The sequence below is a fragment of the Acomys minous genome, assembly GCF_964271855.1.
Source record: "Acomys minous genome assembly, chromosome: 2".
Taxonomy (NCBI): domain Eukaryota; kingdom Metazoa; phylum Chordata; class Mammalia; order Rodentia; family Muridae; genus Acomys; species Acomys minous.
Window position 1 is genome coordinate 99,881,462 of NC_140484.1, and position 19,209 is coordinate 99,900,670.

At 43.5% G+C, this 19,209-nt stretch overlaps 1 protein-coding gene across 5 annotated transcripts in view; it reads left to right on the forward strand.

Annotated features, from left to right (window-relative positions):
• OTUD7A (OTU deubiquitinase 7A) overlaps positions 1-19,209 on the forward strand; it is a 317,547-nt gene that overhangs the window by 243,087 nt on the left and 55,251 nt on the right. For 4 of the 5 annotated variants that reach the window (XM_084755965.1, XM_084755964.1, XM_084755967.1 and 1 more), the window contains one exon: positions 7,142-7,363. In XM_084755965.1, the coding sequence (XP_084612091.1) occupies positions 7,142-7,363 (222 nt within the window). The remainder of the gene's footprint in view (positions 1-7,141; positions 7,364-19,209) is intronic. The other variant, XM_084755968.1, reaches the window with a different exon arrangement.

The following is a 19,209-nucleotide window of genomic DNA, read 5'->3' on the forward strand; positions in this document are numbered from 1 at the left end:
ACCTTGTGTGTAAAGGCCATCCTGAGTTTTCTTGGATTTTTGTGGCCATTTGCTTGTCTTTGCCACACCCCACCCCCATACACCACAATAAAGCTTTGTCCAAAGGCTCAGCACTGGCTGCTCTTCCAGAGGACGTGAGTTGGATCCTAGAACCCACATGGCAGCCGACAGCTGTCTGTAAATCCAGAGGATCTGATGCACTCGGGCGGTACACACACACACACACATGAAGGCAAAATACTCATACACACTAAAAGTTAAAATAAATAAACCTTTAAGGAAACGCTTAGTCCTAGAACCTCCATGCTGGTGCTTCCCTCCCCACAGGCTGGTGCCATGCAGGGTGCTCACTGTATTTTCCCATTTCTATCTTCCTGGTCACCGTTCTGCTCACTGCGCCCAAGCCCAGTGCCTCCCTCTGCTCCTGCCAGCGCTGTGCTATGGCTTCGCCTTGTTGCACTTTTTGAAGAGTGAAACTGGAGTCGTTGTTTAACTTTCACTCTGAGGTTTGTGTGTTGCTTGGCCTTCTCCTCTGCCACAGGCCTGTTTCCTCCTGGGCTTCCTCTGCCCAGCAATTGGTATGCTCTTCCTTATCAGCTTTCTGCTCCCTCTTTAAGAGGACAGCACATGATTCTGCCATGCCTGTGTGTGCCTCCCGCTAAGTCATTTGCCTTATGACTTTCTGTTCAAAAGAGTTTTCCATACAGAAATGTTAACATTCTTAATGCCCCAGCCTACGAGCTCTTCTCTAGACTTGGAGACAAAATACGTGGCTAATAAACCTTTTTCCTATTGTTACTCAATTTAGTCCTCAGGTGTTACCATCATTTTGAAATCCCTATAAACAATAGCAGAGACTCTAGAGTGCTTCCTCCCTGTATACTGATCAAATCACCTTTCCCCTCTGGGCCATATTTTAAAGGTCCAGCCATCCCAGGATCTGTGTATGAACTGTGTGTCTGTGTGTGTCTGTCTGTCTGGCCATTTTCTTGAGTCTTTCAGTTTCCTGTACGTTACTTCCTAATGCAAACTCTGTTTTTCCAAACGTTTCATTACTTTTGTGTAGTTGTGTTCCATGTAAGCCTTATTGCAGTTCTAATTGTAATTGAATGGGGCCCTATTTTTTTTTCAAATTGGTGAGTTTCTTGCATCCAATACCATTGCTCTCCACATATTTGGATTCTGCTAAGGCGAGACACGGGAGAAAGCAAGTCATTCTATACTTACCTGTCTTCCAGGCATCCACAAAAATACCGTTTTCTTAAAGCTAGTAATTCTTAGAGAATGCCCTGGATTATCATCACAGAGAAACCATATCATCTAAGAGCACTTGATGTCTTGTTTACATTTAAATATAATGATTTCTTGTTGTTTGAAATTTTTATTTAAAGTATAATTATATCATTTCCCTCCTCCAACCCCTCCCATTCTTCTTATCATTTCCCTTAAATTCATGGCCTCTTTTAAGAGGACAGTACACAATTCTACCCAGGCCTGTGTCTGTGTGTGTGTGTGTATCTCCCACTATGTCATTTGCCTTATGACTTTGTGCACACATGTGAGCACTCATGCGTGCGTGCACACACACACACACACACACACACACACACACACACACACCTCACACACAAATACATAAACACAACCTGCTGTATCTATTTAGTATTGTTAATACGGATATAATATCAGGGCTGACTATTTAGTTTTGTATAATTCAAATTAGGGGGCTCATTTCTGGGGGAGAACATTTCTTCTGTTCTCAGCATTGACTATGGTGTGTGTGCACACGTGCTGTGTATATGCTACTTGATGCCAGAACTATAGCCCAATTCCAAGAGTGTGTTTGTGTTTATTGGTCTTGTTTTTTATTTTTTACTTGTTTATTTATATTTTATGGACATTGGCGTTCTGCCTGCTGGTATGTGTGTGACAGGTTGTCAGACCCCCTGGAACTGGAGCTACAGACAGTTCTGAGCTGCCATGCAGGTGCTGGGAATTGAACCCAGGCCCTTTGGAAGAGTAGCTAAGGCTCTTAACCATTGGGCCATCTCTCCAGTCCCACCAAAAATGATTCTTGGATGGCAATTTACCATGAATTTTAATTTATCATCCAAAGCAACAGATGATAATTACCTACTTTTCTCAAGTAGGGAAATTCATTCATTTAGTTTACTTTAATTATCTCATATCTATACCTGTACTATATACATTATAACTACATAAAATAGAAATGCTGTAGGTTTCATACTTCATTTGGCAAACTTTTTGTATATTTTTATTTTTTCTTCTCTGGCTGATTAGGGTTTTTTCCCTACTACTTAAAGGTTCTATGTTCTACTTTTACCCATCCATCAGTTCCCACTGTCCTTTTAAAGCCTGTGTTCAGGTTTTCTTCCAAAAACCTTAGAAGCAGCGTCTCCCTGAGAATTGCATGTCACATGCTCCTCCCCCCTTCTACTGCCATGTCCTAAATCACATTTACGCTTTTTGTTGCCTGTGTGTTTATTTAGGCAAAAGTTGGTTTCTTTATTTATTCATATTTAAAGTCATGTGCTCAAAACATTTTGCCAGTGGCAGACCATAACTACAACAAGCAACCCCATAAGATCATAATGACGCCAAAAGAATCTTACACCTAGCATTCCGTCCATAACCTGTGGCTCAGGATGTGGCTGATGCTGGTGGCAGCAGATCTGTACATGACAGTACAGCACAGCATCTAGCAGAGACAGCACTGGCAATAAGAAATTGATGTCACAATGTGTACCATCAAATATGCATTGACTTTTTTCCATACTATACTTTTTATTGTTATTTTACTGACAAAATGTTTTACTAGGAAAGCCTGCTGGGTTATACTGACTGCCGCCCCCTCAGCACTTACCTTCTCTCTCAGTAGCATAAAGAGACCACATTGAAAGCCTGGGCTGGACGACCCAAGTTTATATGAGGCCATTGTGCAAAGTCGCACAGGGACATATTTCTCAGAAGGCATCTGTCCATTAAGAGACATGTAGCTACATTCATGTCCCTCTCGCAAAAAGAATGTTTCCTCAAATACTACCTTTAAATTTTACTTTCTCTGAGAACCTCTTAAGTCTTTAAGACATGAAAAGGTTTACATGGCCTACTAAAATTTTGTTAGTGGAACAAAACTCCCCAGTTCACATTCATTTTCTTGAATTCTTTCGACATTTCCTCAGTTGTCTTCTTGAAGCTTCTAAAAGACATGCCATTGCCCTGGGACTCTAACCTACTTCTTTTTCCTGTGTGTTCATTGTGAGTCCACACTTGCATTTTCATTTCAAAGTATTTCTTAGTGTTATTAATATCTCACCCTTCAATATTCTCTGTATTTCTCTGAACACATTTGCCAGGCTCATTTATAAGCCCAATCCATTTGGCCTGATTCCTGTGTCAGAAGTACTTTGTTTACTCTCTTATTTGTGCCTACTTTTCTCATAGGCTTCCTCAGTTTCCCTTTGACCACTTAGTGCTATGATTATCAGCACCTCAGACTGGAGTGCATCAAACAAGAGGCAGGCAGTGTGGGCTCGAGTTGATCCTCCAGTCCAGTGTGAAAGGACTGCAAGCTGATGAGCCTTTTGTCTTCGTGTTTGGCACACAATAGTTGTACGTACTCACAGGGTGCTGTGGGATTTCAATACACATGAGTAGTGTGCAATTACCCACCGAGGGCTAGCAAATCTGTCGTCTCACACAGTTATCACTGTCTCTGCTGAAGACATTCAAAACGTTTTGGGTGACTGAAAATGCAGTAAATTGTGAACTGTGCTCACTGCTGTGCTATGAGGCATTAGGATTTATTCCCCCTATCCAACTGCAGTTTTGTGCCCAGGGGCCAACCTCGGTTTTCTCTCTGCCCCCCACACCCACTCTTTGCTCATCGCCCTCCCACTCTAGCTCTGCATAATCACTTTATTTTGTGTCCACGTGGGAGCTAGATCTGTGGGGTCTGCCTGGCTTATTTCACTTAACGTAGGTTCCTTAGGTTCATCTGTGCTGTCATAAATGACACAGTTTCATTCTTCGCATGAATAAGTAAGGCTCCCTTCTATCTGCATGCTCATTTTTTCCTTGTCCATTCTGCTGACAGGTGCTTGTGTTGGTCCTGTTTCTTGACTGTTGTGACTAACACTATAGAACGCATGAGAGAGCAGATACCTCATGAAGATTTTCTTTTCTTTGAATACACATCCCATATTAGAATGTCTGCGCTTCAGTGTTTTAGCTTAGGCATAACACTTCCCCTTTCCTGTAGTTGGCTATCTCCTCAGGGAAATCTCCAGAACCACTGTTATAGAAATTGCTTATTTCTAATGGCTAAATCCACTGTGGCCTTTGCCTGGCTGTTAGCAGGTTGAAGGAAGGAGGGGGAGCCCTGCGTGTTGGTATTGGAGCACCTTGGCTCATGCTGTCAAGGAGTCAAGCTGAGTGCAGGAAGCAATGGGGGCACCTCCCAGTGACAGGCAACCCAGACCTCTCATTCTGTCCTTCTTATTCCTAATGGCCTCTGTGGTTTCATTTCTCCTTTTCTCAAAAATGTGAGATAACCTAATCACATTGTCTCCGAATGAAATTGAAGTGGATTGAAACCATTCATTCTGAGATATGCGATCTCTAAACCTTTCTGTCCATTTAAATGGGGAAAATGTATGAGGTCGTCAAGGTAAGCCTCTGCTTGCAAATCTGTTCTGACAAAATTGCATTAGTGCCCTATCTGGCCACTGATACTACAAATGAGGTTATGCGGGAAGTCCTGCTCTGAGGAAGGCAGTGGCTGCTATATTCCCTGCACCAAGAATACTAGCCTGGAGTGAAGTGAGCAACCTTAGGACTCATGTGCATACACTCAGGAAGTTGACACCGCGTTTTGACCAGAGTCACACTCAAACACTAAGGGTACTCCTTCCCTGGGCCGAGTGAGAGGACCTCTGCTGTAAAAAAGTCCCATGCCACAGCCCTGACTCTGCAGTGACTAGTCCTCCATAAGCATGCCAGAGCTGTTGTTAGGGCCAGCACACACCTGTAAGTTCTGCACTTGGAAAGTGAGACAGGAAGATAGTACATTCAAGACCAGCTTTGGCTCTATTAAAAATAATAATAATAATAGACAGCCATGGTGGCGCACACCTTTAATCTCAGCACTCGGGAGGCAGAGGCAGGCAGATCGCTGTGAGTTTGTGGCCAGCCTGGTCTGCAAAGGGAGTCCAGGACAGCCAAGGCTAACACAGAGAGACCCTGTCTCAAAAAACAAAACAAAACAAAAAAAAAACTTCTGGTTTATGTTAAACTCAGCTTTTTTTTTCAGTGGGTGGTGGAGAGGTCAAGTCAGGGTTTCTGTATGTAGCCTTGGCTGTCCTGGACTCACTTTGTAGACCAGGCTGGCCTCAAACTCACAGATTGCCATGCCTCTGCCTTCCCAGTGCTGGGATTACAGGTGTGCACCACTGCGCCTGGCTACATTTAGCTCTTTTTTAAAGTATGTTTCTTTGCACCAGGAGAACAAATGAATTCGCTTCAGATCACCTGAGTTCCCACAGCATAACAGACCATACTTTAGAGACATTCCTCCATACATTTCTCATTCTCTAGGCAGAAAGCCTGCAAAGAATAAAAGAGAGTAGACCATGGTACCAGAGAGTGCTGGGACACAAGGAGTGTGAAGGTGGACAGGAAGCATGCACAGCCTCCATCTGTGTGTCCCCAGGGTGCTCACACGGCAAGTGCCTGTCACAGAAGGATGAGTAAAGTAACCTCGTGGAGAGCCTGGCCACAGCAGAGCACCCCGAGCAGGATGCTGCTCACGCTAAATCTGTAAACACACAAAAACAAAGATGGTGTCCCAGGTACCACTCACTGCTGGGAGAGGAAGGCTCTGGGGAGTGGAGTTAAGTGGATGCCAAGACCAATAACAAGTCCTGCTGCTCTTGTCGGTGGGCTCGCAGCTCCGCTCTCAGTGCTGCCGTGACTCAGCTGAGGAAGGGCCACACACCAGGTCTACACCAGCAACAGGCAGGCCTGCAAGGTGGGAGAGTCTCAGAAAACAAGAGAGGCTAGTGTGGGGAGGATGTGAGTGTGTGTACATGTGTGTGGTGTGCATGTGTGTTCCTGTATGTGTATAATATAGTGTACAGACCTATATGTATGGTGTCTTCTGTGTGTTCATGTTATATACTTGCTATGTAAATATTATGAAGTGTATATAGTGTGTGCATATACATCCATGCTTGTATGTGTATAACATGTTCATAGTGCATCTGTGTGAGTATATGTTTTTGGATAAAGTGTCCATATTTGTAGTATCTGGTACATTTGTGTACCTATGTATGTATGTGTGAATGAATGTACGTATGTATGTGTGAATGTATGCATATATATGTTCATATATATGCAAGCTATATGGTGTGTGCCTGTGTATATGTATCTGTAAATAAAATATGTAGTCTAAAGGGTCACTATGGGGCTGTAGAGATGGCTCAGTGGTTAAGACTACTTGCTGCTCTTGCAGAGGATGCAGGATTAATCCTGGCACCCACGTTGTGGTTTACAGCCATCCATACTCTAGTTCCAAGGGATCCAACATGGTCTCCTGGCCTCCTCAGGCACCAAACACACACATACTGCACATACATACATTCAGAGAAAACACACATAAAGTGAATAAATCTAATTAAAATAAATAATAGAAGTGCCTTGCATGTATAGACAGATTTATTGATAGTTCTGCATACTGTGTACAGAAACGTGTGCAGTGTGTATATTTACATGAAAGTGAATGCATGTACTGTACAATGTGTACCATTGTGCATATTTGCACCTATGTATATGGGTATGTTTGTCTATATATATATGTGTGTGTGTGTGTGTGTGTGTGTGTGTGTGTGTGTGTATGTGCGTGCGTGTGTGTGTGTTTATAGTGTGTACATAAGCGAACTACATGTGTTATGTGGGGGGAGATGTATGCTGTATATTCATAGTGTATAGGTATCTATTTTTGCATTTTTGCATATATATGGTACGTGCTGCATGTACATGAGTGTTTAAGCATGGCTGCATACACTCTCTGAGCCATATTTACAGTGACATGGTCCCTGAGGCTATCCTTTCTTCTCATCAGCAGAGAAGCGCCTTTCCCGGGGGATTTCCCATGCCAGCTCAGCCATCGTCTCCCTGGCCCGATCCCACGTGGCAAATGAGTGCAACAATGAGCAGTTCCCACTGGAGATGCCCATCTATACATTCCAGCTGCCGGACCTGAGCGTGTACAGCGAGGACTTCAGGAGCTTCATCGAACGGGACTTGATCGAGCAGGCCACCATGGTAGCTCTGGAGCAAGCAGGTGAGCGTCTGCTACCCACAGGCTCCTATTTAACTAGCACCCCACATCCTCTCTCTCTCTCTCTCTCTCTCTCTCTCTCTCTCTCTCTCTCTCTCTCTCTCTTTCCCTCTCTCTCTCTCTCTCTCTCTCTCTCTCTCTCTCTCTTTCCCTCTCTCTCTCTCTCTCTCTCTCTCTCTTACACACACACACACACACACACACACACACACACACACACACCATGTAGGAGTCTGGCCCTCCTTCCCCAGCAAGTGGGAGAAAGACCAGGGTTCTTAGCATTTGCCATCAGAATTCTCCATTTATATCAAGCCTGCTCTAAAGAGTGTTGTACTCTGTCACCGGGCACTGGCTGAGTGTGGGGCCATGAGCAGGTGTGCTGGTGCTCTCAGGTCACTTCCCTTCGTCCTGGATCCCAGCTTTTCCTTATAAATAGCACCGTGCTGCTTGGCCTTCCTTCTCTCTTCCCCACCCCTTATCCCCATGGGGCCTGGAGGATAAGAAACATGGTTGAATTCAAAAAGAAACGGGAGGCCCTGTCACTTCCTGCACATGGCATGTCTTGTACCCAGAACCTCAGCTTCCCAATCTACAAAGCTGACAACCCTGATGGCCATGGGGAGCTCTGTGAAGACAGATATGTGCCACTCCTCCCGACCCTCCTAGTCTTTCTGACCTCCCAGTGAAGGAAACACAGACGTGGATTGAGTCTTCTCGTGTCGAAGGCACCAGGGAGGAAGCCACATGTGTCCTCTTTGACTTTTCTATCGATGCAGTTGACTCAAAGCAAATGTGTGGAGAGATGTAAGCTCTTCCTGAGACGAGGCAATACCTTTCTAGCATCATCACTTGCCTTATAAGTAACTGCAAAATTGAAAATCAAAGGGTATGCGAAAGACTGTGTTCTTCCCAAGCACCTCCCAGGGGGGCTCACCCACCAGCATGCACTGAGAGTGTGTCCCCAGCAGTGCATCCTGCTGCTCCTGATAGAACTGGAACACAAGGCCTTCTGGTTCTCACTTGGCATTCAGCCAGCCCTTGCCATGGCCAAAGGCCACTTCCAGAGGCCTGGCTGTTGGAGGGACTCTTAGATTACCTGTGCCAGCAGAGCAGGGAGGGAAGCCTCGTGGGTGAAACATCTTAGAAGACAGCAAAGAAGCATCTTCTGCTGAGAACTTTAGTCAGCAGCATACCCCTCGGAAGTGGGACTTAGCCTTTGGCCAAGACACAGTGAGCACAGCCATACATGTGCGTTTCATTAAAAGATAAGAGTAGGGTCTAGAGGTTGGACATCAGTAGTCAAGACACTGGCATCACTAATGAGATGGCAGGATACAGAAAGGGGGATGTGTGCCAAGCAATGTACAGGGCTTAAAGATACCAAAGGATAGTGTCATGCGTGTAAATAGGTCAGCCAGGGCCATTGCAGCCCTTATGCCTTGCAAAGAGTGGAAGGATAAGTAATCATATGGAGAAAGACATGACCTTGGGGAAAAAAGATGGTGGAGAAATAGACTCTAACAACATTCTTCCTCTACCATGCAGACTAGCCAGGACATCACACTGGCAGAAAGCCAGTGGAAGGGTGATTGCTGACATGTCTGTTCAGCGTACCCTCTGGGTGCCATGGGCACAGGAGTAGCAATGAGGGTCTTCAAGGCAAAGGGAAAGCACACAGAGAGTGGCTTTCTCGGGCATTTTGGCTTGCTCACACCTGCAGTTCAGGAAGTGTTCATGGCACAGTGAGGGTCTGAAGATCATGCTCCGCATAGGACTCACCATACCTCTGGCATCCCTCACGTTCTAAACAGTGTGTCTGAGGAGTTGGCAAAGCCATGTGGTCCCTGGGATAGTGGCATGACCTCACCCCAGCCTCCCAGCCCTCTGACTTTGTTCCTCTGCTCTTAGTCAAAGGCTATCACAAGACTCTTCCTGAGTCTTCTCCCCTACCCGCAAGAACTTCAGCTATAGCTCTTGCATGTTGTCCCTACCAAAGAGGAAGATGGAGCTATACCTTAAACACAGGTGCCGCAAGTTGGGGGAATCAATCCTCCCCAGCCTTACGATCTCAGGACCACAAACAGACTCCAACCCATGACAGTCCTGATCTGGTCTTCGGTGGCTAAAAATGAACCCTCCAAGAGCAGAAGGGAAACACTTCTCATGCCTTAGTAACTAACCTGCCATTGAGAACTCAGGGAGACACCCACTACTCCCTGGGTGACCTTACTGTACCCACACATATGAAGACTCAGAGGTGAGGGGTGTGGGAATGCATGTCCCTCATCTAGGAGATGACTCCCACAAGAGCAAGATGTCACGGGCAAAGGCATGCCTTTATATCCATGGTTTCTGCAGACACAGGAGATACCTAGAGATACTCATCTATAGAACAGACATGTCAGCAATCACCCTACAACTGTCTTTCTGCCAGTGTGGTGCCGTGTCCAGTCTGCATGGTAGAGGAAGAATGCTGTTAGGGTCTACTTCTCCAACGTCTTCTCTCCACAAGGTCATAGATATAGAATAGAGATAGCAGAAATATTGAAAATGCTTTAAAGTGTGGCCTCATGCCTGCCTTCGGGGGAGGATAGCAGGACTGGAGGGAATCTGTTTGAAAGTCTAAGATGTGACAGAGGCACCCAGGCTTTGAAATCAGCCTGTCCAGGCCTTGATTTCAGGAAGCTGCTCGGCCAGGTTGCACCTTCCACCTGAACATCAGGTGAGTAGTAGCTATCAAATTAAAATAGGGGAACCCCAGTGACACCTGTATACGCTACCACAAAATTCCTGTGCAGGTAAAAGGCTGGTTCCACAAACCAAGCAGCTGAAACTCTACCCTGGAGCTGATTATACCCCAGCATGGAAGAAAGATAATGAACCAGGCCATGCATATTAAATGAGTAGTGGGTGAGTGTTGCCATAGAGATGCTGAGGTGCAACGTAAGGGGGCATAAAGTAGGGAGAGGGGCCTGGTGCAAACCAGAGGAAGGAGGGAGTTTGGCAAGCAGTCAGAGCATCATCGTATCACAGGCCAGGCATAGTTAAAGAAGTAAAGGGCTCTACTTACACAGGTTCAGCAAAGGCTAAAGGAGTGGAGAAGAAAGTCAGATGGATGAGATTCAGGGTCTAGGGAAGCATTTGCGTCCTGGGGTTTTAGCCTCAGGAAGGTTTGGGGCAGGAGAGTAGCAGATTGTGATTAGCATCTAATGGATTCTGGGTATCTGCCAAGAATGAACTGTGGAGTTTTAAAGAGGAAAATCGAGCAGAACAGGAGAGCTGCAGTTGCTCTTGTAAATGAGAACGGTAACAATGGGAATGGTGAGAAGTAGGTAGATATTAGAACAGAAAGTAAATCAAAACAAACCCAGGATGTATTCATTTTGAGTGTGACCTCCAGGCCTTAATAGGGGATTGGCCGGAGCTATGATAGAAGATGTAAGTATGCCCAAGAAGGTTGTCTCGCTGTGTGGATGGGTGCCATGCTGTGAGCAGGTGGTAGTGAAGAGACTGTGCTGTCAGGCAAAGCCTGGGAGTCCTGTAAAGTTGCTGATCAGCCAAGCAGGTGACTTTGGGATTAGGGAGAGCTCTAGGCGCTAAGAGAAACAGTGTGTACATTCATGGTGTATGGTGAAATGTGTGGGGTTGGGTAATCTCGCCAGGATCTTCCTGGGGAGCCCCTGTCCCAGCTCTATGTAGCAGGAGGGTTCTGTAAGATTGCAATGCAAGGACAGAAAAAGACACCAGTCTCCAGCTGGGGTGCTCCAGCACTGAGAGTCTAGGGATGGAAGAATTCAGCAGAAGACATGGTGAATGCACAGAGAAAGCCAGTGGCTGGTAGCAGCCCGAAATAACAGGGAGTGTGCCCATGGTGCCAACGTGCCATGCGCACTAGGGACTGACCAGTGGGTTTGATTGCATCCTCTGTGCGTCTACCGCTTCTGTACCCTGTGTAAGTGAGCTTTCTTTTACTGTGATGGAATACCTGGTTTAATCAGCATGACAGAGCTAAAGGTTTGTTTGGTCTTACCTTGTGGAATGTTTCAGTCCACGGCCCCTTGCCTTAGTTATTTTTCCCATTGTTGTGATTAAACATTCTAACAAAAGCTCAAGAGGAGAAAGTGTTGCTGGGATCCATGTCCAGGACCCTTGGGGGGTGGGGGTGAGCTGGCGCAGAGTCAAGTACACAGACTCTGGGAGATCAAAATGAGGCAGAAGCGGACTCATTATTGCTGCAACAGGACATGCCTTTTATACCCTCCTCCCGGTGTCCCATTGGCTCTCAAACTGCAAGCCACTGCTGTGGCTCCTCCTCCTTGATTCCCATCCTGACAGCACCAGTCTCTGGGCATGTTCAGGTTGCTCTCTGGCCTACTCTACAGGAAGGCCCCCTTCTGCGCGTTGCCAGGCAGTCCTTGTTTCTGCTCAAGGCAGATCTCAGTCCTCCTACAGGGGAAAAAAAAATCAAGAACATAAAAACAAAACCAACATTCAAGGCCAGCCTGGTCTACAAAGTGAGTCCAGGACAGCCAAGGCTACACAGAGAAACCCTGTCTCAAAAAACCATAAAAATCAAAACAAAAACAAAAACAAAACTAACAAACAAAAAATTTGTTTCTAGCTCACAGTTCTGAGGTACAGTCTATCACATGCTGCAGACCAGCTTAGGGAACCAGTGAAAAGGAGAGAAGAGAAAGTCTTGGTGAATCAGCGTAGGGAGAATTGAGCCGGTGGTGAACAGCTGGTTAAGGGAAACCATTGGAGAACAACTAGCTAAAGGAACAGAATGGAGGAAAAAAGAAAGACCAAGACCCGAACTGAAAGGTCTTGCAGCCCATGAGAACTTTATTTTTCTTCGTTTTTCCTTCCTCTGTTAGTTGCTTACTTGTCTGTCTCTGTTACTCTTTGGGCCAACCTGAGTACTTTATTTAAGGTGAGGTGAGGTTTTTTTTTTCTTTCATTACAGATTAAATCATGATTTTTCTCATCTTTTACAATCAATAGGGCATTTAAAAATCAACAGAGCAAGAGAACAGTCTAAGAAAGAAATACAAATAGTTCTGTATAGCCTACAATAAAGCATACAGAAAAAAAATCAATTTCCAAGCAATGGTCAGCATGGCCTGACTATTATTTATTGAACAATACTCAGGGAAGTTTAATCATAAACTCCCTGGGCTAAAGCCATTGTGTTTATATAATTGTCATAGCAACATAGCTTGAGCTAAACCTTCTTTAATAAAGAAGAAACTTGACTTACTTCCAGTCCCAAACCAACAAGTGTACTAACCAAGTCTAGGCCAACTGCCAAGACATCCTCTATTGTAAATTGGTAAAGCATGATGTTCCAAACCCACCTTCTATTGTTCTCAAAGAAGATTCTAAAGAAACTTTTCTCCATCTAACAGTATCTATCCAGGTACTGTGCTGTCAATGTCCTAACTTTCTTTCAAGAAGTTTCTGCCTGACTACACACAATCAGAGCCAAGACTCTTATTGTCTCAAGCACTTTGCCTGATGCCTTCTTTCAACATTCACTATGGGAAAAGTTTTCCCAGTGTAAATTTTATTAGGGCTAAGAAATAAGGAGATAAAGACAATTTTAGGAGAAAAAGCAGATTTCAAAGTACTTTTAAGGCAAAATTACACCTGGACCATGCATAAATTTTAAGGGCAGTGTTGATCAGTGGGAGATATTTGGAACTTTGTCAAGCAAAGCCTCAACAGCTGTTCTGCATGTCTAGAGATAATGCTGGACAGTCAGAGGTCTCTGAAACTTTGTCAGGCAAAGCTTCTACAACTTGTCCTTATGTCTCCAACAATCACAGTGGAGACATGACAGTGGCAGAAGCTCAAGGCAGCAGGTCAAAATGTGACCATACTGAGGAACTGGAGAGATGAGTGAATGTGTTTGGCCAGCGTTCATTTTATGTAGCCTAAGATCTGAGGGTACTTTTAGGGTGTGTCCTAGAGTCTTATCCCCTCAATTAACCTAATCAAGTAGTCCCCAGAGGCTAACCTACGATGAATAATTTCTCACAAGGATCCCTCTGTGACATTCTCATGGGTGACTTCAGGTCCTGTGAAGTTGACATTCACCATCATCACAGCCGCACCATCATCATCACAGCCCCACCATCACCATCAGAGCCCCACCATCATCATCACAACCCCACCATCACCATCAGAGCCCCATCATCATCATCACAACCCCACCGTCACCATCACAGCCCCACCATCATCATCACAACCCCACCATCACCATCACAGCCCCACCATCACCATAACAACCCCACCATCATCATCACAACCCCACCATCACAGCCCCACCCTTTGCCAACTTGATACCCAGAGCTAACATTACCTTCTACACCTTGTCCCCATTAATCTTATGACCATCTTAAATAACAAGTAACAAAAATACATTCACTCTTTTAAAACTCTGACACTCTCTTAAAGTTGAAAACCCCATCTCACCTGAGCCTTAAGGCAGTCTCTTAGCTGTGCGCTCCTATAAAACCAAAAATAACTACATATTTCCACCATATAATGCACAGGGAAAATAGTCCTATTTCACTAGGGAGGAATAGGGACATTGAAAGGAATGATCAGACCAAATCAAGACCAAAACACAGCAAGAAAAACACGAAATCCCACAGCTGTGGGGCTCATGATGGAATCAGCTGGACTCCAACCACCCTTCCAGCTCTGCTTCCTGTAGGATACATATCCTTTCTCTTAGGCTGCCTCTACTTCATGCCTGCATCTTTCCTCAGACAATGTCCCATGGTCCTGGAGTCTCCAACACTTTGGGCTTTCCACTCTTCCTTAGACTTCATCTCCACAGTTTCATGCAAGGCCAACGCTTATCGTGTATTAGTAAGTTATTTGTCTAAAACCTCTTTGATTTTGTTAATGAAAGCACTTGTGACTATTAACTGTTTTCTCTGTATTCCATGAGTCTAGGTAAGTTGTATTCATTTTCGTTCAATTCTAGGAATAATTTTTGTTTCCTTCTTTTCTTCAATAATCATTTCATTATTCAGTGTGGAAGTGGTGTTTAATCTCCATGAGTTTATGTGTGTTCTGTGTCTTCTCTTGCTTTTCATTTCTTTGGTTTGTTGTTGTGTTTGCTTGCTTGCTTGTTTGTCTTTTCCACTGTGGTCAGATAGAACATAAGAAATTAACTCAGTTTTCCTGAGGTTGACTGTGCTAATATGTAATCTGTGGTAGAGGAAGTTCCATGAGCGTCTAAGATTATGTTTGGGTAGAATGTTATGCAGGTATCGGTTAAGTCCAATGTCTACTCTCATTTAATACAGATGATTTTTCTGTTTATTTCTTGTGGGAATATTTCTGTTTATTGTTGAGAATGAGGTGTTCAGTCAACCACTGTTATTGTTCTAGGATTAATTTATGACCTTACATTGAATAGTATTTGTTTTATGGAATTGTTGTATTCATGTTTGGTGTATATGTGTTGGATTATAATGTCCTCTTGGTGAATTATTCCCTTAATCAGCACAAAGTAACTATCATTTTGTCTGTTTTGGCTGACTTCGGTTTGAAGTCAGTTTTGTCAGGTGTTAGAATGTGACACTTGGTTGCTTCCTGGTTCCACTTGCTTAGAATGTGCTTTCTATCCTTTCACCCTAAGGCAGTATCTATTTTGATGGTGACATACATCTCATGGTAGTAACAAATAGATAGATCCTGTGTCTTTTGGTTAGAGAGCTGAAACCATTGCTGTTCACAGCTAGTCTTGAAAGGAGTGTATCAACTCCTGTCGTTTGATGATTTTATAGTATTTGGTGTTTTCCTATTCCTAATTCACTTAATCACTGTTCTGTCATGATTTCTTTTCTTATAGTCTCATGGATGTGTTTATTATTCTCTTCAGTCTAAAGGATTCTTTCCAGTGTCTTTTGTAGAGCTAGCTTAGGGATCTTGAATTCCTTTGGCCTGTTTTCATCATGGAATTTTTTTATTTTTCCTTTAATTATGACAGATAGATTTGCTATCTGTATAGCAGAGTTGGTAGTTGTTGTCTTTCAGAACTTGGAATACATCATTCTTAGCCCTCCTGACTTTTACAGTTTCTCTTGAGAAATCTACATTCATCGTAATTGGCCGCCTTTATATGTGAGTTGGATTTTTTTGGTTTGTTTGCTTGTTTTGAAAATCTCAATATACTTTCTTTGTTCATTATATTAGTTGTTTTGGGGTTTTTTGAGTTTTTTTGTTTTGGGTGGGTGTTTTGTTTTGTTTTAGTTTTGGTTGGTTTGGTTTGGTTTGGTTTTGGCTTTTTGAGACAAGGTTTCTCTGTGTAGCCTTGGCTGTCCTAGACTCACTTTGTAGACCAGGCTGGCATCAACTCACAGCGATCTACCTGCCTCTGCCTCCTGAGTGCTTGGACTAAAGGCGTGCACCACCAATTGGGAAGGTCTTTTTCTAGGCATGTCTAAATTGATGTTTTAAATAACTCTAGTATATTTTCTATTGTTATTTCATTGAAAATGTTTTCTGTGACTTTAGCAAGAAAACTCTTCTCTTTCAGTGCCCATAATTTGTACATTTCGTCTTTTCATAGTGTCCTATAAATATCAAATGTTGTAGTTGTAACTACTTAATGATTTTTTTTACATTGATTATTCTAATTCTTCTTCCTTCTCTTCAAGCCCTGATATTCTGTTGTATCTCTGGCCCACTACATTGCTGACACTTTCAACTGAGATTTCTGCTTGATTTATTAAATTTTCATTTCCGGTATTTTGGTTTGGCTTTTCTTCATTGAATTAAGTTTTGTTTGTTTGTTTGTTTTTTTAATCAGACAGTGACTCCTTTATTTCATTCAACTCTTTGTGTTCTTTTGGAATTCATTCAGAAATTTACTTAAGTCCTCTTTTATTTCTTTGAGGAAACCTATAATGGTTCTTTTTGAGATACTTGGGATTTTGTCAAATTCATTTCTACTGGAGGTCATTAGTATCAGATTGGTAATATTTGGAGAAGTCACGCTACCCTAATTTTTCTTGTCCCAAGTGTTTTTTCCATTGGGACTTTTGCATCTAGCAATAGACCATTAGTTGGATTTTTTATTTAAATTATTTCAGTGTAAGTATTCCCAATGTTCAAGAGTTGAAGTATTGTTTCCTTTTGCCAGACTATGATTCTGAGCACCACTATCAACCTCCCAGTATTCCTCTGAGAACAGAATGCTGTCTATAAACATAATCATTATGGGCTGGAGAGATGGCTCAATGATGTCTGTTCTACCAGTGGTCCTGAGTTCAATTCCCAGCAACCATATGGTAGCTCAGAACCATCTATACTGGAATCTGATGCCCTCTTCTGGCATGTAAATGACCTACCTGCATATAGAGCACTTATACATGCAAAATAAATTAATCTTTTTTAACAAAGAAAATATAATAACATAGAAAATCAGGTTTTAAAAAATCATCTCGTATGCACCAATAATTTTAGGAAGTAAAGGGCACTGACTACAGTTATGAATATATTAGTTACTGTGGGGGAGAGGGAAGGAAAACAAGGATTCCCTTCCCTAGCTTCCAGAAGCCTGTTACACCCCTCTGTGGTGTTGGGACACAAAGGATGGCCGCATCCCTGCTCATCCTTGGTGTCTTGCTGGAATGATTCTCTGCCTCTGAGCCTTGACTTTGGAATACTGAGTCACAGATGCTGGTCCTCTCGGTAGAAGGTGCTTCACAGGTAGAGTCTAAAATGCTGGACACACCTCTAAGAAAAAAAGAAGCTTCAGGAACCCAGTTGGGAATGCAAGCCTGGCCCCATACAGTCCTTTCCGATGTCCAGCACACTATGTGGAGCCAGTGTTTAAGTTGCCTGTACAGTGTGGTTCACCTGGATTCCACCTTGTTGAAACCCTGTGCGTCTCTGACTTAAAGTTCCTTCCCCACACTCCAGCAGTGTTATCCTGGACAGGCTTCAGGGTTCTGTCCCTGCATTTCTGTCCCTCTGCATTTCCCAAGGGTGCCGGTACACAGAGGCTCTTGGGCCACTGATGCAGCAGGGGTCTCCTTACTCTTTTTCTGCCCCTTAATGAAATTACAGTGCAGATTTTCTGGGCCTGTCTGTATTGAGCTGTAGTTCTCACCAGCTGCTGTTGGTGTTACCGCTCAGTGAGAGCAGAGAGATTCTTTAAACCGACCAGTGTCTTCAGACAGCACTCTGGAATTTCTCCTCTGCTTTGTAAAGCTGCCTGTTTTACTTTCCACTAAAATTAGAGCTATTTAGATGTCACTCGTGTCCTCTGATAGCTGTTATCCAACTTCCCCTAGTTTGTACTTCATTTTATTTATTACTTGAATTTTTCATTTTTGACAGTACTTTTGGCTGGTTTTTCTTTTTATATTTTTATTTTATTGAAAATAGGTATTTTTCATACAATATATTCTGGTTATGGTTCCCTTCCCTCAACTCCTGAGATTCTTCCCATCTCCCTTCTGAATCTACATCCCTTTAGAAAACAAACAGGCATCATTATGATGATGATGATGATGATTGATGATGATGATGATGATAATAATAATCTCAGATAAAACAAAAACAAGCTAGACTAGGATAAAATTAAATAAACAAGAACAGAAAACAAATAAAAAGAACAAAAAACACATATAGATACAGAGGCACCTGATTGACAGATAGGAATCACATAAAGACACAAAACTGCAAGCCACACAGGATCTGCAATGGCAGCGGGGGGTGGGGGGAGGGAGACGGGGAAGAGCCCTGACTAAGAACATCCAAAGATACTATTAAGTTAGTATTGTGTTGGCATGTACTGCTGGGCACAAGGCCTGCCTTTAAGGGTGATTTGCATTCCTAGTGAGACTCTGTTGAGGGGAAGCGATCTTTCACTTGCAAGCAGTGGGTAGTTTCTGGATTTTGGAGGCGAAATCCACTTGTGTTCACTTCTCCTTTCAGCTCTAGGACCCCATCTGGTGCACACTTATGCATGCCCTGTGTATGCTGCCTAAGTCTCTGTGAGTTCATATGTATGTTGGCCCTGCTGTGTTTAAACGGCCTTGATGTCCTCCATCCCCTCTAACTAACAGTCTTTCTGCCTCCTCTTCCCTGTGCCCTGAGTGGAGGGATTTGATGGAGACATCACATTTAGGACTAAGTGTATAAAGGTCTCTCAGTCTCTACACAGTGTCCAGCTGTGTGTCTCTGTATTTGTTCCTGTCTACTGCAAGAGGAATCTTCTCTGATGATGGCAGAGCAAGGCACTGATCTGTGGGTATAGCAATGTGTCATTAGGAGTTCCTGCTATGTTCCTTTACTAGATAGTAGCAGTTGTTTTCTTCTAGATCTCTTACCTAAATGATCTCAGATTCTCAGCTACCTGAACAGTGTTGGAGATGGGTTCTATCTCATGTAGTGGGTCTTAAATCAAATCAGATGTTAGTTGGTTGCTTCTACAAGCTTTGTGCCAGTATTTCACTAGTAGGTGGATCATCACTGTAGATCAAATAATGGTTTGTAACCAGCTAGATGTTAACCTTTATCCTTTGGTAACATGTAGAGTACATGTACATTACAGTACCATGAACGTTCTTCCACCTGCAGGGGTGAAGAGTCTAGAGAGGCACCAGCTCAGCTTCTCTGTGTTCACTGAGTTTTGTTAAGTGTTGTCCTTAACAATCAGGTCTCCATAAGTTTTCAGAGAGCAACCAATAGCCTGAGCAATAGTCTCTGTTGTTTATGGTTTCCCATAGAGCCCCTTTGGCCAACAATTCAGTTGGACGTAACCCATTCCCTAAATTGGAAGCTTCATTTGGTGATGAGAGATGTCCACTTAGGGCTCC